At 35.2% G+C, this 23867-nt stretch overlaps 1 protein-coding gene, 1 long non-coding RNA gene and 1 pseudogene across 2 annotated transcripts; 1 reads left to right on the forward strand and 2 right to left on the reverse strand.

The window, feature by feature from the left end:
- Positions 1-6249: 6249 nt before the first annotated feature.
- On the reverse strand, positions 6250-6836 carry LOC114190226. The gene is made up of 3 exons (XR_003605780.1): positions 6776-6836; positions 6517-6642; positions 6250-6301 (listed from the first exon to the last, which is right to left on the reverse strand). It is a non-coding gene; the product is annotated as an uncharacterized LOC114190226 (long non-coding RNA).
- Positions 6837-14016: 7180 nt separating this feature from the next.
- On the reverse strand, positions 14017-15180 carry LOC114191256 (exocyst complex component EXO70B1-like). The gene is made up of 2 exons (XM_028080429.1): positions 14798-15180; positions 14017-14548 (listed from the first exon to the last, which is right to left on the reverse strand). Exons 1-2 carry the CDS (start codon positions 15178-15180, stop codon positions 14017-14019), a joined length of 915 nt encoding a protein of 304 aa, XP_027936230.1.
- A 6-nt stretch (positions 15181-15186) lies between these two features.
- LOC114191258 lies at positions 15187-23542 on the forward strand (annotated as a pseudogene).
- The last annotated feature ends 325 nt before the right edge of the window (positions 23543-23867 follow it).

A 23867-nucleotide genomic window follows, 5' to 3' on the forward strand; every position in this document is an offset into this window, starting at 1 on the left:
TGGTGGTGGCCATGTGGTATGAAATCAAAGGATAGAGTGTCCTTTGATGAGTGTATACTTATATATTTTAATTTTATATATATTTATATATTAGCTCACCCTATCTGCTTATGTTTGGCGATGATCGTATAATTCGTTACATGGGAGCAGAGGATGTTGTATGTGGTGTTGGTGAGGAATAGTGTGGGAGCGGGGCTGCTTGGGGATTTTATTTTATCATTGATTTTATTCATGTTATAATCAGATTTAATTTATCTATTTTGGAAATGTAAAAACTTGGAGTTTATCTATGATTATTAATATTATTATAATATCAATGTATTTAAATTTTCTTGGATTTTGGGAAAGATGTTATAATAAATGTTGTTTAAATTTCAATATTGATTTCTTTTTCTTTAAATTAGTAATATCTGATCGAGATATTACACTTCGTCCCAGAGGACTTTCATAGTCCGAATATCCTTTCCTCTAAGTTGCTTGACTTGACAATCTAAGATTCTCACTAGTCTAGCTCCAACTATTAGATCCTCACACACCTTAACGTCGTCCTCCTCCAACACATGCGTAGGATTTGTAGTGTACTTCCTTAATTGTGACACATGGAAGACATTATGCAAGTTTGCCAAGTGTGGTGGTAAGCTAATCTCATAGGCTGCTAGACCTACCCTCCGTGTTATTTGATATGGTCCGATGAATTTCTGAGTCTGCTTCCTGATTTTGATCGCTCTTTCATTGTGGGTAGTTGGAGTAATCTTGAGAATCACATGCTCTCCAGCCTAAAACTCCCACGACCTTCTCCTCATACATGCATACATCTTCTATTTGTTGTGTGGTGCATGCATCCAGTCTTGGATTAAACTAACATTCTTCGTCGTCTGCTGCAACAACTCGGTCCAATAATCACTGACTCCCAATCTTGGTATCCACACAACTTCATTTTGCCTCTCTCACTATCCAACGCTTCATATGGTACAATTTTGATCTTAGTCAATACTTCACTTAAATGGTTTAACTCACTAGCTTCTTCTTAGTCATCCACTAAAACTTGCAATCATTATTGTATTTACATTGAGTCCTTGCCATTATGTCTTCAATATCTTATTCCCCTACTTCTCTTTCTTCCAATTACCCGCAAAACCATCTGATTAGAAACTCACTAGTGCAAAATAAGTTTTTTATACCTACATTATTATACCTGTTCAAATCCATCAGGTATAAAACAAAAGGCAGATGACAATTTTGTAAATAATGTGAGATGTTTTATGCCAATTATACTTTCAACCAGTATAAAAATTAATGTGATGGCATTTTTGCAATATTAAAAAAGACTTTTTATACCAGTTATAATTAGAATTGGTATAAATTTCGTATATATATCATTAAAAAAATATTCCCAACGACCAATATTTTCATTTAAAGCAAAATTTCCAGATTAACACAACAATAAAACACAAGGGGGGGGGGGGGGTTTGGCAGATTCACACAAGTTTGCTAAATTCTAATCAAAACACCAAAACTGAATTAAACACACAATTCAAAACGTACTGGTCCCTTGATTCCACTAAAAATCCACCAATCACAGGTTACTAAATCAAGTCTCTTATCCAATTTACTCTCATTAAATCCGAATTAATCAACTATGCGAAAATTAACACAGCTTCATTATGCCATTAAGCATAGCACACATCCTACTTTCAATTTCACACACACACACAGATTAAGCAACTGTGGCCAAAACCCGAACTCACTAAGCATGACAAGGATTCTCAAATTGTGCAAAATATGAACCCACGATTAAGCATCACAAATTCCATTTCATTCAAAGCTACGAAATTGAATAGGATAAAGAGAAATTAGGAATTGGAGTGCACTACAAAACATCAACCTCATGGTTTCAAATCAGTTTCTTCAAGGAACCAATACGAAAAACTTAGCTAGACATGGAAAATGAACAATCAAACACTTCAAAACTGCAATAACAAAACAGAACCAAGAACCCTAACTTATCAAATCTGAAAAACGCAATTTAAGAGCAAAAATAGAGATTTCAAAGCTTAAATGGAATGCAAAACGGTATTGTCATATATAAATGCGAAAACCCCATGAATGGGTATTGTTCCAAGTTAATAAAACTCACAAAACGAACTGCCCAAGCAAGAAAACGAATTCAAAACGTAAAACCCTCAATGGGTGCTGTCAAATATGCATAAAAACGGTAAAAATGAGCCTAAAACGTTAAAAAACCGCAAGGGGGGCGTCCATGGAAGCTTGGAGAACGAAAATGGAGGTTTTGAAGAGAGGTTGAAGATGATGGAGCGGCTGGCCTCCTTTCATGCAGACCTAATTCGTGGTCATATCACCCCTGCCACTCATATTTACAAAACTGCCACTCTACCACTCAGATTTACAAAAATGCCACTCTGGGCCTCAAATGTTGACCCATTGACTTTGCTGACGTGGAAATGACATGGAAATGATGTGGCAATGATGTGGAAAGTCTCTTCAACTAAATATTAATGTCCAAGCTCCAAAATTGCTTCACCCAAATACCTAAAAATAATTAAAAACAAAAATTAGGCCAAATAATGTGAAATTAGTCCAAATTCGGAACAGTGGCCCAATAAAGCCCAACAGATGAAAAACACTCTAATGATGAACAATTAAGCACTAATCAACTGTCTAATGGGTGCACAAAGGCTAATGGAATAGAAGAAAATAATGACTCATCACTCACCTATGTAATTTAGGGTTTAGTTTATGTTGTTGTTAATTTCTTTGAATTTTGGAATAATATGAGAAAGGAAAGGTGAACTCTGCCTTCGTTGATGAAACAAAGGGTGTACTATCCAGTTCACATGAGCTTCAGCATTCGCAACAACGACGAAAAAGAATGTGAGACAACAAATGAATGGGAAACAACTCCAAGGGATGTAGGTAATTCTGATTTAGATCTCTAGTTTGTTTCTTTTTGTTTCTGATTCGATTGGTGCAAGAGAAAATAGTAATATCAGCATTAATAGTAATAAACCTACCTACCTAGCTACAGAGATGGAAGCTACACACGTTCGAGAAAAGGGTGTTGTTGAGGGAAGTGAACACATTGTTGGTGGGAAAGAAAATGAAGAAGTTCTAAAGAACATTATTGCAACTCATCCTTTGTATGATGTTTTGGTTCAATCTCACATCAACTGCTTTATTTCCTCTGTTTTCTTTTTCTTTTCTTCTCTGCACATTTCTTTCTGTTTTTGACTCCTAAACTTTGTATTGATTAAAGCAATGATGTTGAATTATCATGATCCGGGGTCAACAATTAACAGAAAAAGAAAGCTTCCATTCTAGTATAACCACTAAAAGAAAAAATGGTTTTAACGAAGGTTTATTTTTACATTACCCAGGGTTAAAACCTTTGCTAAGTTCTTTACCCGGGGTTTATATTTTCCCCGCTAAACCATCCCTGGAGAATGTATTAATCGGGGATTTTACGAATCCCGGGAAGCACCAATCAATAAAGGAGGTTTTTTATCCTCTTGTATTTAATAGAGGTTTTAAAACCTCAGTTAAGTTTTGTGGGTTTAAAACCCCAATTAATTACCTTGAATTTTAAAACCCCCGTAAAATATCGTGGGTTTTGAAACCTCCGTAAATTACTATGGGTTTTAGAACCTCCATAAAATACCAAATGTTTCAGAACTCCCATAAAATACCATGGGTTTCAAAACCCCCATAAAATACCATGGGCTTCAGAACCTCCGTAAAATACTATAGGTTTCAAAACCTCCTTAAAGTACCATAGATTTTTAAATTATTAATATTATTTTTTTACTCAGTTATCATTTATGTATTCATATATATTTTTTCAATCACAATTATTTACATTTATTATATATTTTTAATCTATATTTAATGAAGTTATACATAAATAGATATAAACTCATCAAATTGACAAATTATTTATAGATGACTAAATGTATAACAAATATACGAATTCAAATTCAAATTCAAGTACAATATTAGTCAGCAAAAACTATCATGAAGTATTGCAATGGTTCTCAAAACATAAAACGATTCAATTAACTTCTACATTATATTATATTCTTCAACTATCGCATATGATTTTCCTCATGTCCAGAACTTGTTGTATTAGTTGGCACACTTCCTTGATCAGAAACCTACAGTATAAATGTGAATCATAATTAGAAATGTAAACTCCAAAAAATAAAAGAAGTTATGCGTCTTAAACATTACCGGTGCAGGATTGAACATAGTCAACTCAGGAGGCAATTGACCTTGCTAATTTTGAGAAAAGAAGTTCATGATTGCATCAAGTCTTTTGTCACGTTCTTCATTTCGTTTATTTTGTTCATCCAATTGCGGCTTTAATGCAGTGACCTATATTAGAACACAATCTATTATTAAAATCCTAAAAAACACATAAACATTATAAAACACTCAATCTATTAACAAAAGTTATACTACATTTCTTACTCCTACTTATGAAAACCATCCAAAGCAACACAACAACAACATTAATAGTGTCCAATAATATTCAACACAACAACATTTACAACCTTGGCATGACAATCCAAAGCAAACAACATCATATTGCTACACATGAAAATGAATGTTCAATAACCTGATTTTGCAATTCCGAATAAGAAGGACAAGATGAGGATGTCCCAAAATGAAAATTCCTAGTATATCCAAACACACGAGAAGGGCAAGGTACTAATCCCATTCCTCGGACACGACCACAATGTTCTTTACTTCCCAAAACATGAGCTAGTGAATCTTCAATTGATATATCTTGTGAAAGGGAAGATGTATTTGTCTCATATGCTTTAATTTTTTCCTACAAATAATACAAAATGTTATCAATGAAGGTAATATTCAATTTGATTCATTATTTTTCTTTAGAAAACTTATGCTTACTTCAATCTCTCTTGCTCCATCATTCACAAATTCCCCATTAGCATGTTTATGTGTTGCTATCTAAACTTCTCCCCTACTAACTTTGCGACCAAGCTCTTGCTCCTATAAAACTTAAGAAAATCATGAATCATATATGATATAACAAAAATGATTGAAGAATAAAGTTACCATCTCATCCTTCTTCCGTGCAATGCTCTTCGATCCACCTGTGTGAGGAATTGTTTGCTTCTTTCTACTATCCTTATTTTTTTGGGCCATTTCCTAAGCATATATGTAGAAAATTAGTAAAAATAAGTAAAGAATAGAAAAGGTAGTTGTTATTACCTTTGTCCTTGAATTTAAATGGTAGTCAACAAAAGAAGCCCATTGGTCTCTATTCATTCCTTCTTGACACATTGTAATGATTTCATCTCTATTACGTGTTCCATCATCTCTTTGTTGCCATAGTTATTGTCTATACTCAATTCATTTTATGTTAAGTAATTTCAAGATATATGTCACATGAGCATTAGATTCCACTAGAAACTTGGCCTTCAAAATTATTACAGAACTAGTTTAACAACTATTGCAATATAACAAGAATCAAAACATATAAAAAAAATTATAGGTCAATTACTTGAATGGTTTTCTTAAGTATATCTTCTTTGTAATCATTGGGAATCTTCCTCCAATTTTGATAGTTGATTGGAAAGGCATTAACATTTCTTGCAACACGACCTAAAAACCTATTCAACAATGCTCCACTATCATCAATTGGTTGGTTGTCACTATTCCATTTCACAAGAATCCTTTCATTGGGAGATAAAAACCAAACATCATTCAATGTTAATTGTTTTCTAACTTGTGTGCCTTCATCATCTATCAAAATATATGTGAAATATATTGTTAGTTTAAGACAAACATAAAACACAAATACTATATGGCTTGGACAATTACACATAAAAATCAATAAATTAACAATCTTACCAATGATATTAACAAGCCATGACCTTTTACGTGATACATGCTTTGATTGATTACTTTGCATCTCAATATCCACATTTTCCTCCCCTTCACTATCAGAGTGTAACCTTGGTATTTATTCAGATGTAGAATCATGCATAAACTCATTTCTAGGTTGATTATTAAATTCAAATTCAAATTCATGTGCGGAATTGGTCTTGGTAGTGGAGAACAACCTCTTCTTCAAACATTCTACAAATTAACTCAAGTCACTAAATAAATAGATAATACATGAAATTTAAAAGTACCAAAATGATATGCAAATGAGACATCTTACTAGATTTAGATGTTGAAAGCATTTAATTCATGTGAGGTGGAGGTGGAGGTTGCTCATTATTATTCTCTATAGGATGGGAATTCATGTGACGTGCTGCATAATAATTAGATTAATACACGAAAAAAGTAAGATACTTTTTAACATGGAAATATAATCATCATACCAAATTGAGATGCAAATTGAGGTGTTATGCTAGACTGTGGCGAAAACGGAAGTTGAGGTGGATTACTAGGCCCTGGAGTATGAGTAGGTGAAACTTTTCAATTCTTACTATAGGTGAAACCCGTGGTGAAACTTAGTCAACTTACTTGGGCAAGATGGATGAGGCGTAGGTGGACACATTATAGATGATGGTTGGCCACTTCTATTTTGGGTAGGGGCTGAAACTTTGTCATTAGTCTTCTTCATGTATATTTTCTTCATCATCAGGAATTCTATAAACAATAACATTAATACAAGTCAATTCACATTCATTAAATTATGATTATCTAATATAATGCATGTATAAGTAATATGGATGATAATTTAAACAAAAACTAGTATAGAAATGTTTAATTTCAGTATGACCTTGTTAATGGTATATTCCCTTCTCCATCTGGAAATAAAGTTTCCAAATTTTGTTGTTCAAATGGTTCACATTCATGGAAAATGACATCATTATCTCCACCAATGTCATATAAGTCTCGTGGCTTTAGATGCACAGGAATGCTCCAATTTTTATCTAACTCATCCATTACATAATAAACCATTTAAGCTTCTCTAGCCTGAATGTATGGTTCGTCATCATCATTATCACCAATGTGTATTAAACGTGTAAAGTTTACTAATCTAAATCCCAAGTCATCTATTATAATCCCTCTAGAAGTAGTTGTATTAGCCCACATACATTTGAACAAAGTAACAAAGAATCGACCATTATAGTTGATCTCAATTATGTCTACCAATTTTCCATAATAAGGCACACCCTCAAATTGCATTTGATTGTCAATGCTACTTGCATAGCTCATTGTCCCAAAAGTACCAAATATTCCACTATTTTGTGTTTTAAGTCCATCATCTCTCTCTAACGTACGAAACTTGAAGCCATTAACATTGTAAGCATTGTAGCGCTTTGCACAATCAATTGGACCCATAGCTAAGAACTTTAAATCATCTGAGTAAGGTCCATTTAAGTCATTCTTTATCTAAAAAAAAGGAAAATATGATAAACATAATGGGATATCTTTAATATTATCAAATTTAAGAATGTAAATTAGACATACGCGACGAGAAAACCATTCCACAAATTCTCTATGAACCCTCTTATCTATCATAGAGGATGATCGTATATGACTTCTTAACTGTCTTCGTACAATTTCTCTAAATTCTCTAATTTAAATAAATGAAATAATTACATGGTTAGTCCTCAATGTAGATGAATAATAAAAAGTTGTAAAGATAAAGTACTTACTGAAGAAAAGGGTTAACTTGGGCACAATTAGTCAATACATGACGATGTGCTTGTAACTTTTCCTTTGTTGATAAAGAGAAGTAAGTAAAAACCCCAACTGGTTTTCCAACTGGTGGAAACAAACCACTTACACTAGATGCCATGGTGTCGGGTTCGTCATCAACACGCCTTATTCGATTAAATATAGTCTCAACTCCATCTAAATATCTAGAACAAAAGGTTAAGGACTCTTCAGCTAGATAACCTTCAGCTATTGAGCCTTCTGGTTGAGCCTTGTTACGCACATAAGACTTCAATTTTCCCAAATATCTCTCAATGGGATACATCCACCTATATTGGACAGGTCCTCCAATCTTGGCATCTTCCACCAAATGCACAATCAAATGAACCATGACTGTAAAAAATGAAGGAGGAACCATGTGACATAATGTGAGAACAACTCTATTTTGCAATTGGTTAAGTTCATCCACTTTTAAAATTTTATTGCACAAGTGCTTAAAAAAGGAACACAGATCAATCAAAATAGAGCACACTTCTTTAGGGAGCGTCTTCCTCATTGCTAAAGGTAGAAGTTGTTGCATCAAAACATGGGAATCATGACTTTTCAATCCTCTAAGCTTAGATTGTTTAACATCAACATATCTACTAATGTTACTTGAGTAGCCATATGGAACAGTGATGTTCTTCAATGTTTTCAAAAATATATGTTTATTTTCTTTTGTTAATGTATATATAGCCGGAAGATATTTGTTATTTGCATCAGGCCAAAGATCAGATCTAACTCCCTAATCTTTTAAGTCATTTCGTGCCTTTAGGTTGTCCTTTGACTTTTTACCTTGGTTTAATAATGTATAGACCACATTATCACATACATTTTTTCAATGTGCATAACATCTATATTATGGTGCAATAAATTGTTCACCCAATAAGAAAGTTCAAAAAATATACTCTTTTTTCCCCATTGTAGAGGATCATCAGTAGGGTGGTGACCTTTCCGTTGTCTTTTCCCCCATTCCTCAACTTCTGGTTCTTTCCCAAATACAATATTAACATTCTGAACTTGTTGTAAGACATTTGTTCCTGATATTCTCAAAGGAGGATTTCTACTTTCCACACTTCCATCAAAACGACTACGACATAATCTAAATTTGTGCCCTACATTTAACCAACGTCAATGATTCATGAAACAAAATTTACCCTGCATTTAACCCAGTATGTGTGTTCCACCCAGATAAGGTTCCAAGACCAGGAATATCACTAATAGTCCATAATATAGCTGCATGCATGTGAAACACTTCTTTCTTATGTGAATTAAAAGTTTCAACCCCAGTGTTCCATAACTCTTTTAATTCTTCTATTAATGGCCTTAAATATACATCAATATCATTTCCTAGTGCTTTTTTACCAGGAATGATCATGGAAAGAATGAATGAACTTTGCTTCATACACATCCAAGGAGGAAGATTGTAAGGTATAAGTACAATAGGCCAACTATTATGACATGTACTCAAATCACCAAATGGATTGAACCCATCAGTAGCCAAACAAAGTCTGACATTTTGAGGGTCTGAAGCAAATTGAGGATTCATTAGATCAAAGTTCTTCCATGCTTCAGAATCACTTGGATGCCTTAATATGCCTTCATGTGTACTTCTTGATGCATGCCATTGCATATGCTCAGCTATTTTAAATTGGAAATGGAATAACTCGGTAGGGGACTTTGTTGCCTTGGTTGAAGCCAACAAAGGAAGTAAGATGTTATGAGTATCGTTATGTGTAAAAGGGGTCAAGAGTATTGATGGTGAGGCAGTAGGCCAGAACTCAATAATGATCCAGTCAGTGGAGTGAGGCATAAAAGAGTAAACAAGGTGATGCGAAGTGATAACGAACATGCTTTAGTTTGAGACTTAAAGTCATCGCAGACTTTGATAAAACCTACAAGAGGTAATGGAGAGCATATGGTAGACGAGTCGGTATATCAAATACAAGTTGGTTGGGAAGGTAAGGAGGAGCATCCCAGTTTTAAGGTTGCAGGTCGGAAGTTACTTCGAGAGTAGTGACTAAACCAATCTACACAGTTGAACACATATCGCTTAGCACAGAGGCAAAGTTTCCAGTGACAATAGGTGTTGGAGTCGTTTTATTCGTCATGTCTAAGTGGTGGTTGTCAAACGAAATGGGGGAAAACGTAGTTTCCTTCCCATCTCGTCGGTGAATTTTCGAGGTCGAAAATTTTTATTGTTGGGGAGAATGTAAGACCCAATATTTCTGCCCTTATGTTTAAGGGCTGCCTCAGATCTAATTAGGCCTAAAGGCTGACCCATGAGGAGCCAAAGACCCTAAACCAGCCTAACACTTTCACTCCCATCTCACTTTCAGAAAACATCAGTCCTCAAACTCCTTCGTTCTCAACAGAAGCTCTGCTAGGGTTTGATCCTTAGCCTTCGTCAAGGTTGCTCAAGCTCTTTCGACCCCACGTAAGTTGCTCCTTAGCTCATACTAGATCTCTCCTGGTCTTATTTTCGTGTTTACTCTAAGGCTCGTCTTAATGCCATTGTTCTGTTCCATTTTGCTACTTTCCACCTTCTAAGTTTGTTCCTTGAGCTGTGGTGCTCCGCTGTTGGTGTCGAGGCCTTGCACTAGCTCATTCCAGGTAAGGAAAGCTAGAACCCTCTAGTTGTGTGATGCGTTTTCTGTGGTTGTGTGTTTGTATCGTGATTGGTTCAGATTGCATGTTATTGTGAACCTATAAGATGGCTGGAAATATTATTGGGTGCGAATGTATAACTGATGCAGGTTGAACAGTGGCGTAGTCTGTTGATCTCGCCCAAGTGACTTGGTCTCGCCTAGGCGAGACTTGCAGAGAATCAACCTCAGCTCACACTCGAGCTCTCGCTCAGGCGGAAGGTCTTAGTTTTGAGCTAGGTGTTATCTCGCTCAGGCGAGAGACGCTCGCCTAAGCGAGCTTGCGAGGGAGTTCGAGGATGGGTCGCTACAGTTGCAGCCCAGGCGAGGGGCCTCACTTTTGGGCGAGGAGCGGGCTCGCTCAGGCGAGGGAGGACTCGCCTAAGCGAGAAAGCGAGAAACACTCTTTCGCCTCTGTCGCGATCTCGCCTAAGCGAGGGCCTGTCGCTTAAGCGAGAGGACCCCTCTCACTTGAGCGAGGGCCTCTGGCCTAAGCGAGGGTTGGGCGAGAAAATGTGTGGGTACTGTTTGGAATCCTTATTTGAGGTATTAAATACATGCTTGGTTGTATTGCTATGTTAAAATATTAAATGAATGAGTATACATGAAATGGGAGGGCGTATGAGTTGTGATTTATGAGCTCTAACTTTATGTGAGTATGATATATGTATGAAATGATTCATGGAATTGAAATGATGAGTTTGGTATGAGTTCGACATGAGATATGAAAGGGTTGGTATCAATGTGGCATGATAATGATATGAGACGGAGTTCCATATTCATGGTTCGAGAATAATGAGTTGGTATGGTTTGGCTGGGAATACGAAAGAGGTGAATTATGAGAAACTGTATGTGATATATATGTATATATGTGTCTATGTATGTTGAATCTGTTTGATTGATTAAGAATGTTGGTCCATCTCAGTGCGTAATTCCTTGGGATCTCTAGGTGAGATTTTCAAGATCGCGCTTCAGTGGTCGGGACGTAATCCCATGGCCCCTGTTAGTGGGTGCCCATGGTGGTGCCCCATCTGTATAACTAGGTAAGGATTCAAGGTAAGGTTGCATCCTGACACTCTAAGGAGTCAGTTAGTCTCACCTAGAGCGGACTGACTCTTGTGGTGAGAGTAGCAAGAGGCCTAAAATTCATTAAGGGCTAACCTTGTGGTGAGGGAAAATTGATTCATTGTAACACTTGTAACACATAGCTCGGGGGTGAGCAGCTCGGGGGTGAGCAGAGGTATCCACCACAAGTGCAAGCATCCGCTGAATCAGACCAGGTTATATGTATCCGGATGAGTCGAGTCTCAGTGTATTGTTTTGGAAGGTCGTAACATGCTTGAGTGATGTATGTATAATTGACTGTGAAAGCATATCTGATTGCATGATAAAACCAATTTTGGCTCTAGCTTACCCCTCTCTTTTGCGATGATCATCAACTTGTTGATGTGAGCATATGCGAGGAACAACCGTGGTCAACAGGGAGGTGATGGTTCCGCTGCTTAGTCTTTGGGTCGACTTCTGCCTTTGGGCTCTTCATTTAGGGCTAAGTCCCATGTATTGTTTTCTCCAAAAATTTGCTTAAGTCATTTTCATTCTCTTACTTTACTTTGTACCCGGCATCATGGTGTATCTCTTTTATTCGTCCTCTAAGCAATTGGGATATCTGTAGGAGTGACCTTATACTCTTTTACCCTCGCTTCTTATATTATATTGTGTGACATATCCTTTATTTAGCTTTATTAAATAAATGGGGTGTTACAAGTTTTAATAATAATAATTTATTTTTTTAATCACTAAGACCATCTTATATTAAAAAAGTTAAAACAGGTTTACTTCAAAACTTAAAATAAAAGGATTTGATAAAAGATTTATTTACCAAATAAATAATTAATTTACAAGTAAATAGTAAAAATTTAAAGTAGTGATATTGTAAGGTATCATTTTAATTTAGGGTTTGGGGTTTTGGCGTTTCCTTTTCCTTGGTACCTCGGTCAAGCCCCTCACGTTCTTCTATACTGTTCCTATGTCCACGCCACCCTTTATGCTTCCCCAAGACCATGTAATCATTGTCTCTTGGAACACACTTTATCCCTCTCTTTCTCTCACTCTTCCTTCCTGATGTAGGATTATCTTGTTCCTTTTAGAAGATTAATGAATATGGTGATGATTGATTAAGAAAACCAAGGAAATCCCCACTGGACATTAAGATAGCAAGCTATCTAGATGTGAAGGTTCCTTTCCAAGGTTCTAGAGAGGAGGAGGATGGATTGATAGAGATTAAGAAACCAAAAGGAAAAATATATAATAGAAACAATATAAACCAAGAAGGGTAAAGAAACATAAAATGAAAAGCAAGGGAAAGGGGAGAAATGGAGGATTCATGCCACTACAAGGCTAGGCTAGAAGAAGCCATGGCAACCTTGAAGATGAGTGGTGTATGCCGCCACTTGCCAAGGCAAGATAAGGCTTGAAAGAACTCCCCTCCCTAAGGAGGAATACTCTCACAAAAGGTTGAAACACAAAGTGTATAAATTCTCCAAAATGTTCAACCATTGTACAAGTGTTAGAGGTCCCCTTAAATAGACAAGTCTAGGGGCCCCTTAGCAAAACAACTAAGTTAAAGGATTACAAAAGAAACCTAGCATGTTCTAGAAAGTAGGTCATCCTAGGGTGCACATGGGTGAATTTTCGTCCAAGCCATCTAGGTGGCAAGTCTTCATGGCCAAAGCTCCCAAAGGAAGGTTCTAGAACATTCTAGAAGACTTGGTGTCCAAGGCATGTGGGCCACCCCTTTCTAGATGCTTCTAGAAAGTCTTATTCCTTCTCTCTCTTCCTTAGGACGCGAAGTGTCTCCTATGTGGTCCTCCTCCTTTCTTATTCCTACAAAAGCAAATTAAGGAATTTATTAGCATGTTGGTTTAAGGTTAAGCTAATCTTTTGAGTCAAAAGGTCAACCCAAAGTCAAGGTCAACAAGTCAACTTAAAAATAGTCAACTAAGCCAACTTAATGGAATTTTAAACTAAAGAAAATAAAAGCAAAGGAAGGGATCAAGGAACTCCCTTTCTTCTAAGCATGTGCCATGGGCCATCATCCTTGGTAGGGATCAATCCTTTATCACTTCCTATGTGTCTTGGTTTCAGTGTGCCAACATGTGGTTATAGATTACATTGAAATTTTGGATGTTTTGAATGCATGGAAACAGTGTGCGATGGTTCTTATTTCCTACTCACCCACCCATTTTTGAATCAAAGATAAGCAAAACATTTCACACCCCTCCCTTTTTTTTATCTCCATATATTCCTATTCTATGCAGTAACCACAAAAAAAATCTCAAATTTTCATTATTCAATAGCAGGAAGACTTAAAGCACAAGGTTTTAATACCCTTTTAGAAGATACAGTATACTTTATGACCTCTTAGATGTTGAACTCTTATAACGCTCCAGATATGTATGAGAATTTTATAGTTCATGTACCTGTAAAACAGAATTTACCCATATATCTATTATTTTAAGAAATAAATAAAGAAATGAATCATGTAAAAAAAAGAGACACATTTGGGATTGTGTTTGAAACATTCAGTGGTATATAGAGCACAAAACTAAGATAATAAAACTGTTGTTCTCTAAATCTAACTCACTTAACCTTTCCTTCTCTCCCAGCAACAGATTCATCTACTCCCGTACAAGAAACAATTTGTTGAGTTGATCTTGAACCTCAAATATTCCATACTTAATGTACTTATAAGCATGCTTCCCAACAAGTTCCTCAAATCTCCCAAGGAAACTTCCATAGTTCGCAACAGGATGTTTTCTATGGATTTTATTATTTGCTCCCTTAACTCCTCATCACAGACACACCATGCAGACTGAATGTTGCATGTCTCATCAAAATGTTCGTTGAACCAATAAAGGTTGTCTTTCATCAACTTGGCTGCAACACTCGGCTCTAGTTGATTGATGTCTACCTTCAAAAGGTTCAAAATCTTATTCCATGAGCTTCTTAGACAGAGCTCAAGGTTATCTTGGAACTTTGTAGTGTTTTTGTGAAGCCAGTCATCCCCAAAAGAAAGTCTCAGTCCATTTAGTTTTGTCTCTACTTCAATGAATCTCCAGTTGTTCATGATGAAAACATAACCCAAAGAAGGGTTTTTGTAATTTTTGGAGTTGGCTACCAAACTGCTCTCTAAAAGCTCTATCATCCTGTAAATACACACAGGTGAAATCATTGTATCTAAACCTAGTCCTAGATTATTCTCCTTACTTCGGTCTAGAGATTTAATGTAGTACATCACATCAAGCTTATTACCATTTTTGGACTTAGCGTCCAAACTACTCGCTAACAGAATTCTCACTTTGGCTATGTACACAGATGATGTAATATTTCCCTCCTTTAAATCTTGGCTAAGTTTACTAATTTCCCTATTTTTTTAAACCACATAAATACAGTACATCACTTCAAGGGTAATAGAATGAATCTCACCACTGAGTGATATATCTTCCAAAGCCTCGTAAATGGACAATCTTTGCCTTATCAGCTGCACTACAATATTTATGAATGTACATGATTCAAACTCTTGTATCAACTCCTGCAATGTGTTGCAGATGAAATGGCTCCAAGTTCCCAAGGCAAAGGCAGAGTTCAGCAGACTAGTAGCCAATTCAGTGCAAAATTCCCTGAAATGAAACTCCCCAAAGGAAATGGAGCAACTAAAGACACAATAGAAAAGTATCTTCTCATTGGGAAAGAGTATCCTCGCAGCTATGTCTACATGCATGGAAATTGCTCTGATAACGCTCACATTCTCCTTCTTAAGAGCCTCTATAGAACCCATTGATTGATTCCAAACACAAACATGGCAATGCAGAAGCTCTTGTGGGTTGTTCTGTCCCTTTCTTTGCTTCTTGGAGTGGCCAACAGCTTTGATTTTCATGAGAAGGATTTGGCGTCTGAGGAAAGCTTGTGGGACTTGTACGAGAGATGGAGGAGTCACCACACGGTTTCGCGAAGCCTCGGTGAGAAGCACAAACGGTTTAACGTGTTCAAAGCGAATGTGATGCATGTCCATAACACTAACAAGATGGATAAGCCTTACAAGCTAAAATTGAACAAGTTCGCTGACATTACCAACCATGAATTTAGGAGTACCTATGCAGGCTCAAAGGTTAATCACCACAGAATGTTCCAAGGCACGCCACATGGTAACGACACCTTCATGTACGAAAATGTTGGTAGTGTTCCTGCTTTGGTGGATTGGAGGAAGAAAGGTGTTGTCACTGATGTGAAAGATCAGGGCAAATGTGATAAGCTTAATGATCACTACTCACTAATCATACAGCTCAATTAGCTTTTAATCGAGTTTAATGACATTGTATGATCTATATAGTTGAATTCATCGAATAACATTTTATGTCCTCACAGAGGCTATAGCTTCTAGTAACATTGTTTCTTGTAAGCCTCAATTTATGCAAAATATCTTTCGATTAATGTCTCGTGCAGGTAGTTGTTGGGCATTTTCAACTGTTGTAGTTGTTGAAGGTATTAATCAAATCAAGACAAATAAGTTGGTGACTTTGTCTGAACAAGAGTTGGTGCACTATGACAAGGAAGAAAACCAAGGATACAATGGTGGATTAATGGAATCTGCTTTTGAGTTCATCAAGCAGAAGGGAGGCATAACAACGGAAAGCAATTACCCTTACACAGCACAAGAAGGAACTTGTGATAAATCAAAGGTGCAAGTGTGTGATGAGTCATTATTTTCTTCCATTTCACTAGCCTTTGTGTACCCATTAGACAGTTGATTAGTGCTTAATTGTTCATCATTAGAGTGTTTTTCATCTGTTGAGCTTTATTGGGCCACTGTTCCGAATTTGGACTAATTTCACATTATTTGGCCTAATTTTTGTCTTTAATTATTTTTAGGTATTTAGGTGAAGCAATTTTGGAGCTTGGACATTAATATTTAGTTGAAGAAACTTTCCACATCATTGCCACATCATTTCCATGTCATTTCCACGTCAGCAAAGTCAATGGGTCAACATTTGAGGCCCAGAGTGGCATTTTTGTAATTCTGCGGCTCATAATGGCAGTTTTGTAATTCTGAGTGGCAGGGGGTGATATGACCACGAATTAGGTCTGCATGAGGGAAGCCAGCCGCTCCATCATCTTCAACCTCTCTTCAAAACCTCCATTTTTCGTTCTCCAAGCTTCCATGGATGCCCACCTTGCGGTTTTTCATGTTTTTGGCTCATTTTTACCGTTTTTATGCATATTTGACAGCACCTATTGAGGGTTTTACGTTTTGAATTCGTTTTCTTGCTTGGGCAGTTCGTTTTGTGGGTTTTATTGACTTGGAACAATACCCATTCATGGGGTTTTTGCATTTATATACAACAACACCGTTTTACAGTACGTTTTGAATTGTGTGTTTAATTCAGTTTTGATTAGAATTTAGCAAACTTGTGTGAATCTGCCAACCCCCCCCCCCCTTTTTTGTGTTTTATTGTTGTGTTCATCTGGAAATTTCGCTTTAAATGAAAATATTGGTCGTTGGGAGACGACTTGGTTCACTTTCATATACTATATTTAATGTTTTAATTTGGTGGGGTACGACATCTATCAGTGTGGCCAAACTTTTCTTTTATTGAAACCACTATAATTGACAAATAGCTTGAGAAACCTAAAATGCCAAAAATCTTTCATGTGGTAGGTGAATGACCTAGCTATGTCAATTGATGGACATGATCCCTGCTAACGATGAAGATGCATTGCTCAAAGTTGTCGCCAACCAACCTGATTCTGTAGCAATTGATGTTGGGGGATCTGATTTCCAATTCTACTCTAAGGTAAATACCTAATTTGCATTTGTTCAATGTAATTTTTATTTTTCCAAAATGATTGAAAAAGTAGTTGAAGGCATAACAGACAAGTCCAACAATAGAGGAAGAAAAACACACAAATCTTCATACCTTTGGCTAATGTAGCCAACTCTGAATTTTGATAAGCATGAGCGTTTTGTTGTTTCTTAAGCACGGTTTGCTTTCAGGAACAAAGATGTCGACCACCGTTGGAGATGCAAAGCTATTGAACGAGCAACAAAGACACACTTTAGATTTCAGAAAACGCGGCACCTATATTTGAATCTCTAAACAAAAACAAGCATCAAGGATTTCAAAGTCAGAATTTAACCACAAAACGAAAAAAATCTGAAAACCTAAAGAAAAGAAAGGGAACACCATTACCGTTTGGAAGCAAGGTGAAATTCGAACGAAATCTCGAGCAAATCGTTCGGAAGCAAGGAAGCAACTGCAAATGCAACTGGTTTTACTGAGATTGAGATTGAAAGTGAGATTGAGGAAAACATAGCCAGGTGAATTTTGAGGAAAGTGGATTTCGTACGTACGAACAAAGTGAATTAGGTGAGTTTTTCGAACGTTGGTATATTGTGTCTATGTCCGTTTTTTCGAACGTACGAAGTGATAAAAAGGTTTTTAAAAAAAATATATAAAAAGGATATGGAAAAAAAATGTGGATGAATTTTTTCCTGGGGTTCATCATAAAACCTCTAGTATTTATCAAAGGTTTAGAAAACCTTCACTATGTCTAAAAATTACTGGAGGTTTTATAACCTCTGTTAATAAATCTCCATTATAATTAATCTTTTTTGTAGTGAACTGTGGTGACCTACATGACTATATTTTTGTCTAAGTTAGTTGATACAAAAGTGCTTATGAGTGATGAATAGAATCCGAAAATGATGCTAGAACAATTTAAAACCTTAATATAGTAAACAAGACAACAGTGGAGTAGAGTATCTAACAGTTCATAAAAAAGCAATTTCTCACTTTGGTTATAGCTGCAAAATTTATGATATTTTTGAAAGAAAAAAAGTTTGTTTCTTCTAATTTTCTGAATGATTTTAACTCAGAGAAAGTGGGTGAAAAATGAAGATAAATAAGTAGATTTTACTCACTTTTCCTTAAACTACACAATTCATTAAAATGGAACAACTTTTGTCATTTGTCTTAATTTGGGAGGGTATTTTCTAGTACATCTATATAAATATAACATAATTGTTTCTGCAATGGAAACAAGACCAGACATTTTTGGTAAACAGTTACATATATCATATAAGAATTTGTTTTAGATTAATGTCAACTATTTGTAAAGTCAGTGATACATGATTTGATCAACAATGTTGGAAGTAAGAGGTGAAAAGCTTTATCATGTTTTTCTTTTCATTATTCAGAGACCCTTGACTTAGGGGAGAATGACTTGAACGAGTATGAGAGTATCTTGAGGCCTTTGAAAGGTTAGTTGTGATTAACATTTGATAGCATTTTATATTTAGACAAGATATGATTGTATGCATGCTCCTTATTCATAATTAGTGAGTACTAATCAGTTGATGTTCTCAATTTTGTCATTATCAGAGAAAGATGGATTTAAATGGCCAACCAATTTGATCTCAAATAGTTTGAGCAAAAGATTTGTTTCATCTATCACTACAAAATAACATGTTTTTATTAGCAGTTAAATTCTGCTGGTTAGTTTACCCCGTTAAAAAATTATCATTTGTGTTGGTTTATTTTAACCACAACAATTACTTATGTATTATTTGGATATTTTTAACTTTTTATAATTAGAATGAACATAACTCTTGAACCCAATCTTTGTCCCTTATAAAGACTTTGTTGTTGTTGTTGAAATCTTAATACGTACCTTCTACATATTCCAGAGTAGCAGCAAATGAATATAGATTTGCATTATAATGCATTGCATGTTTCATGTTATGAACCCCTTTCTTTTTGGTTTTTCAGCCTAAATTTCTTCAGTTTTGAGATCCCTTCTTTCAATTCTATCAATGTCTTCCATCTTAATGAAATCTTTGTTTACAAAATAGAAGTTATCTTGTATGTTTAAGTGTTTATGATTGATATTTTATTCTTTTTATAACTTTTCTTCATTTAGAAAAGTCAGAGTGTTGCTGAACTTGTTTAGTTTGTATCTTCTATGCTAGGAAGCTAGAAATTTGGAGCAACTTTGTTATGATCCATCACGAAGGTTAGTTGTTGATTGCATTTCTATTAAATATTTTGCCTGCTCATGTAATATACATAGTGGTCTTCCTAATTAATGATGGAATCAATGCATTTTCATTTGAAAATACTAAATGCAACATGACACTAAGTTGTGTTTATTTCATGGTTGAGATTGGCTTGAGCGTCCAGAAGGTATATCCTTTAAATGTCATGGATGAATTTTGTTAAGTTGTGGTTAGAAATCCAAATGCAGATTTAGCACATTATTTTGATGTGATAGGAGGAAATAGCATTGGTGGAGTCATAATAGCTATGTTATTCATACTGAATTGGTCAAGCACGAATTGGTTAGGTCTAGGAATTGGTTTCATTGGTAGTGCTTCTACAGCCATACTGCATAATGATTTGAAACTTTCTCGTGGTGTATATATCTTTGTTTTAATTAGTCTTGTGCTTCTGCTTGGTGTTATTTCAGCTTTGATAGTTGTTGTCAAGCCATGGATTGTAAGTGCAATTCAATTATGTGTTGAATTCAATGTCTCTTTAACTGGACCTTTCCCAAGGTCAAACATCTTTGGCTGAAACTCTTTGTACTGCAGATTGGCGTAGCATTTCTTTTGATTCTTCTCCTTATGGTGTTAGTAAAGTATCGTAGTTAGGAATAAAATATTATTAGAAGACAGTTGTATACTAAATTAATGGGATAGAAGGGGTGTCAAGGTATAGGGATTCATTTTCTTATTTAACTTCTTTAAGACGAGGGTTCACTTTAGAGAGTATAATGCAACCTCTGATTGAGGTGCAGAAAACTTCCATAGTGCACTTTATGGATGCACCCCTTACTCTAGAGGAGTCAACCTAATCGGTGATACCATTTTATTTCTTGGTGTTCATTAATACGATACCATACCCTTGTACATTGTTGGTTTTGTTCCGTGAGAACTGTTGTTTTTCTCGATTCTGTGGAAGATTTATATCGTTAAATAGAATGGAACTTAGAATAACATTGTATTCCTTAAAATCTTCTCTTTAGAGACGAGTACAAGGAATTTGAGAAGTTGATTCAAGAATATTTGCTGGAGGTTGACAACCGGTTCGAGGAAGAAGAGGTGATGATCATTATTTCTATATGTTATATAATTGAGCTTTTTAACTTTCTAACCTTGATATGTATATGCACTATAAATTTGATATATGATGAAACATTTGTCGTTATGGGCAGATTGATGCGGCCGAAATGATAGAGGAAGTTGAATCTGTAGAGCAGAAGTATGTTTAGTTGTCTTAAAATACTTCCACCCCTTCATTTGTTCTCTTTTTTCGTCTGTATTTTTAACTAAGACACCCTTCCGCACCCCATCTATATTTTATCCTTCTACAGGATCTTTAGGGAGAAAGTGCAAATGTTGAAGAAGAGGAGATTGGATCTAAACACTGCTAATGTTGCAAAGCGTAATAAATCATCTGAGGTTGTAGCGAAGGATTCTACAAACGAAGAGTCATCCAGTGATGATGAAAGTGAGGAAAATTTTGCCGTGGATTGGAGAGCACAACACTTGTGATATGTGAATTCTATGCTAAGCTTTTTTCTTCTATTTCTTGAATTCGTGACTTTTATATATACCCCATATCAGATTTTGGACATAAAATGTTATTTACCACCTTCTTGTCTGTTCATCAATGATTTATCTTCACTTTATCCGAATTTTCTTAGAGCTTTGGAGATAAGGTTGTCATAGAGATTTTACAATATAGTGAATTTGAGAAGAGTTATGGTCAAATTTGAAAATGTTTCTACATTGACAAGAGTCCTTCCTAACCAAAAATTCATTAGTAGGCAAGAGGTGTCAATTGATGTTTTGAAGATATAAAGGTCAATGACCATAAAATAGGTGTTTTTACAATCATTTGACACTATATCTTACTATTTTTCACTCTATTTTTCTTTTTTTAAAGACAAAAGTTAACTTTTGTTTTAGATCATTTTACTCTTGTAAAAATTGTCAAAATGATAGCCAAATAGTATTAAATAGTAGTTTGATGAAACTTATTATCAACATTTGAAGTTTGTTGTGTCGTTCACTGACCGTAGGTGTAACCTTTTATTTAAGAAAGGATATTTTTCATAGTTTAAAAATAAATTTACTTTTATTTTTCATGTATTTTTACTTTATTAAACAATTAATATTTAATGTTTAATTTTTTAAATTATTTTTTGCTAAAAATCAACCGATTTGGTAACTAGGGTCTTTAAACCAAAATGCATGAATATTTAATATTACTACTTGTTTTTGTAGTTCCATTAGTTATTGGACCACACACTATGGTAACATGTGTATGATGCTCATGCAAATTGTGGAAAGAATGTCAGGTTTATCACTATTCAATTAATGTTTTCTTTGATTGTATATGTTATCTAATTTATTACTTAATGTATTTACAGCATTTATCTGCTATGTACAGTGTGTCCTTTCTCATTCTTTATGGAATTGCCCTGGCAACTGAAGGCTGGGGGGTTGATGCAAGTTTAAAGATTTATCCGCCCTTTGCTGGTGCGGCTATATCAGCAATTACTCTAGTTGTTTCATTTAGGTTTGTTGTATCTCGTCCTTGCCTAACTCTTAAGGTTTGTGAACTCATTGCAATAAGTACTGACTTTTTAAACTACTTTAAAATTGGATGAATGGATTCACAAGAATGAAAGTGTGCCAAACTTTGTTCAACTTGAAGTTCTAACCTTTGTATATAATGTACAAATGATGGAAGATGTTGTACATTTTCTCGGTAAAGAAACTGTTATTCAAGCATTTGCTAGATCGGCTACAAAGGTGAGTACATTTACAGATAAGATTACATGGCCCTATTATGCCAATATGTTTATTTTATTCTTGTGATCCTAGCTTTGTTTGGAGTAGTAGGCATACTAATATTCACAACAGCTATTTTATGCATGTGCATATAGCTAAAACATTTAATCCTTCACAGAAACAATTATTGTTAACTTTTAGTTTACTTCTCTGAAGTTAAATACTTTTGCTATCATTCTGAGAAATTTTTATATTGATTATAGTTGTGTGATGTAAGTATATTTATTTGATAGTATTTTATACATCATCACTCTCTTTCAACATTTGGAACCTCAAACTTGAGCACGACCTTGATTCCGGTTACTGAATACTTTTCTTATTATTCTTGGGATTGAGTGCATTTTGATGTATCTTCAATATAGATCATCTTGTGGTTGTGTGTTGGGCTCATTTGATGATTCTGAATTAATTGATTGTTACAGGAGGTCAACAACGTTTCATGACAAAAATAGGGATAGTGATAAGGATGATTATCAAGACCGAGACTATGATGTTGCGACATTAGAAAATAACTTAAGTCAAGCCTTCCGTTATGGAATTTACAATAATGATGACATTTGAAGAGGTACAATGCATTTATTTCAGGGGATCCTCGTGTTTGCATTTCGTAGTGTAATTTATTATATAGCTCTGAATGGAAGAACAAAAATATGTGGAATTTTTGTGAGATTATTAAGAATCACTTTCTGATATAGTGTTGGTTTATCCTCACAAACCCCTTAGAATTGTTTTCTTCAAATGGTCTTGTGAACTATGATTCAAATGTTGTCCATTTTGTTGTTGCAAATTTGTGAACTATGATTGAACTTTAGAACACAGTATATGTTTCTAAATGAATTATATATATATATATATATATATATATAATCTTCTAAAGTCTAATATTAAGAATTCTGGGTTGGATGCTTCTATGATCAAGGGAGAGAAATGGGATGACAAGGTAAAGATATGTCTACTGATTTCAGGTTATATATGCATGCAGGTGGTCATCAATGATATTATATGAATTTAACTTGTCGTGCTCACGTCAACCGGGAAGCTATGAGTGTGGATACTATATCATGAGGCACATGCATAGAATCATATCCGCAAACATTGTTGACTCATGGGATACGGTAATATGTACAATTTATAAATCACATCTTAAGTATTTATCACTAAAAGATTGTTGACTCAACTATTCATTGTGTAGATTTTCAATGGCATGTCTCCAATGGATCAAGGAGTCTTGAAGGAAGTTCGTGAGCAGTGGGCTTCGTTTCTTTTAAATGTTTCTATAAGATGATGTTAGGTGTTTTATGACTTATATAGTAATTCGTTTTGGAGTAGTATTATATTTCATATAAACATTAGGGGTTAATTATGTTTTTGGTCCCTGAATTATTAAGCGATTTTGGTTTTAGTCCCTCTTCTAAAATTTGCTCTAAATAATCCCTATCCTTTCAAAACTCATGCGATTTGATGAAGGATTATCTTGTTCCTTTTTAAGATTATTGAATATGGTGTGAGTTGATTAAGAAAGCTAAGTGAAATCCCCACTGGACATTAAGATAGCAAGCTATCTAGATGTGAAGGTTCCTTTCACAAAGCTCAAGAGAAGAAGATGATGG

The sequence above is a fragment of the Vigna unguiculata genome, chromosome 7, assembly GCF_004118075.2.
Source record: "Vigna unguiculata cultivar IT97K-499-35 chromosome 7, ASM411807v1, whole genome shotgun sequence".
NCBI classification, from domain to species: Eukaryota; Viridiplantae; Streptophyta; class Magnoliopsida; order Fabales; family Fabaceae; genus Vigna; species Vigna unguiculata.

Excerpts from the sequence above, each read along its gene's own strand:
- LOC114191256 (XM_028080429.1), bottom strand. The coding sequence starts at position 15,180 with ATGGGTTCTATAGAGGCTCTTAAGAAGGAGAATGTGAGCGTTATCAGA. Across the intron at positions 14,549-14,797 it reads TCTATTACCCTTGAAGTGAT|GATGATAGAGCTTTTAGAGA; the intron begins GTACTGTATTTA and ends GTGTATTTACAG.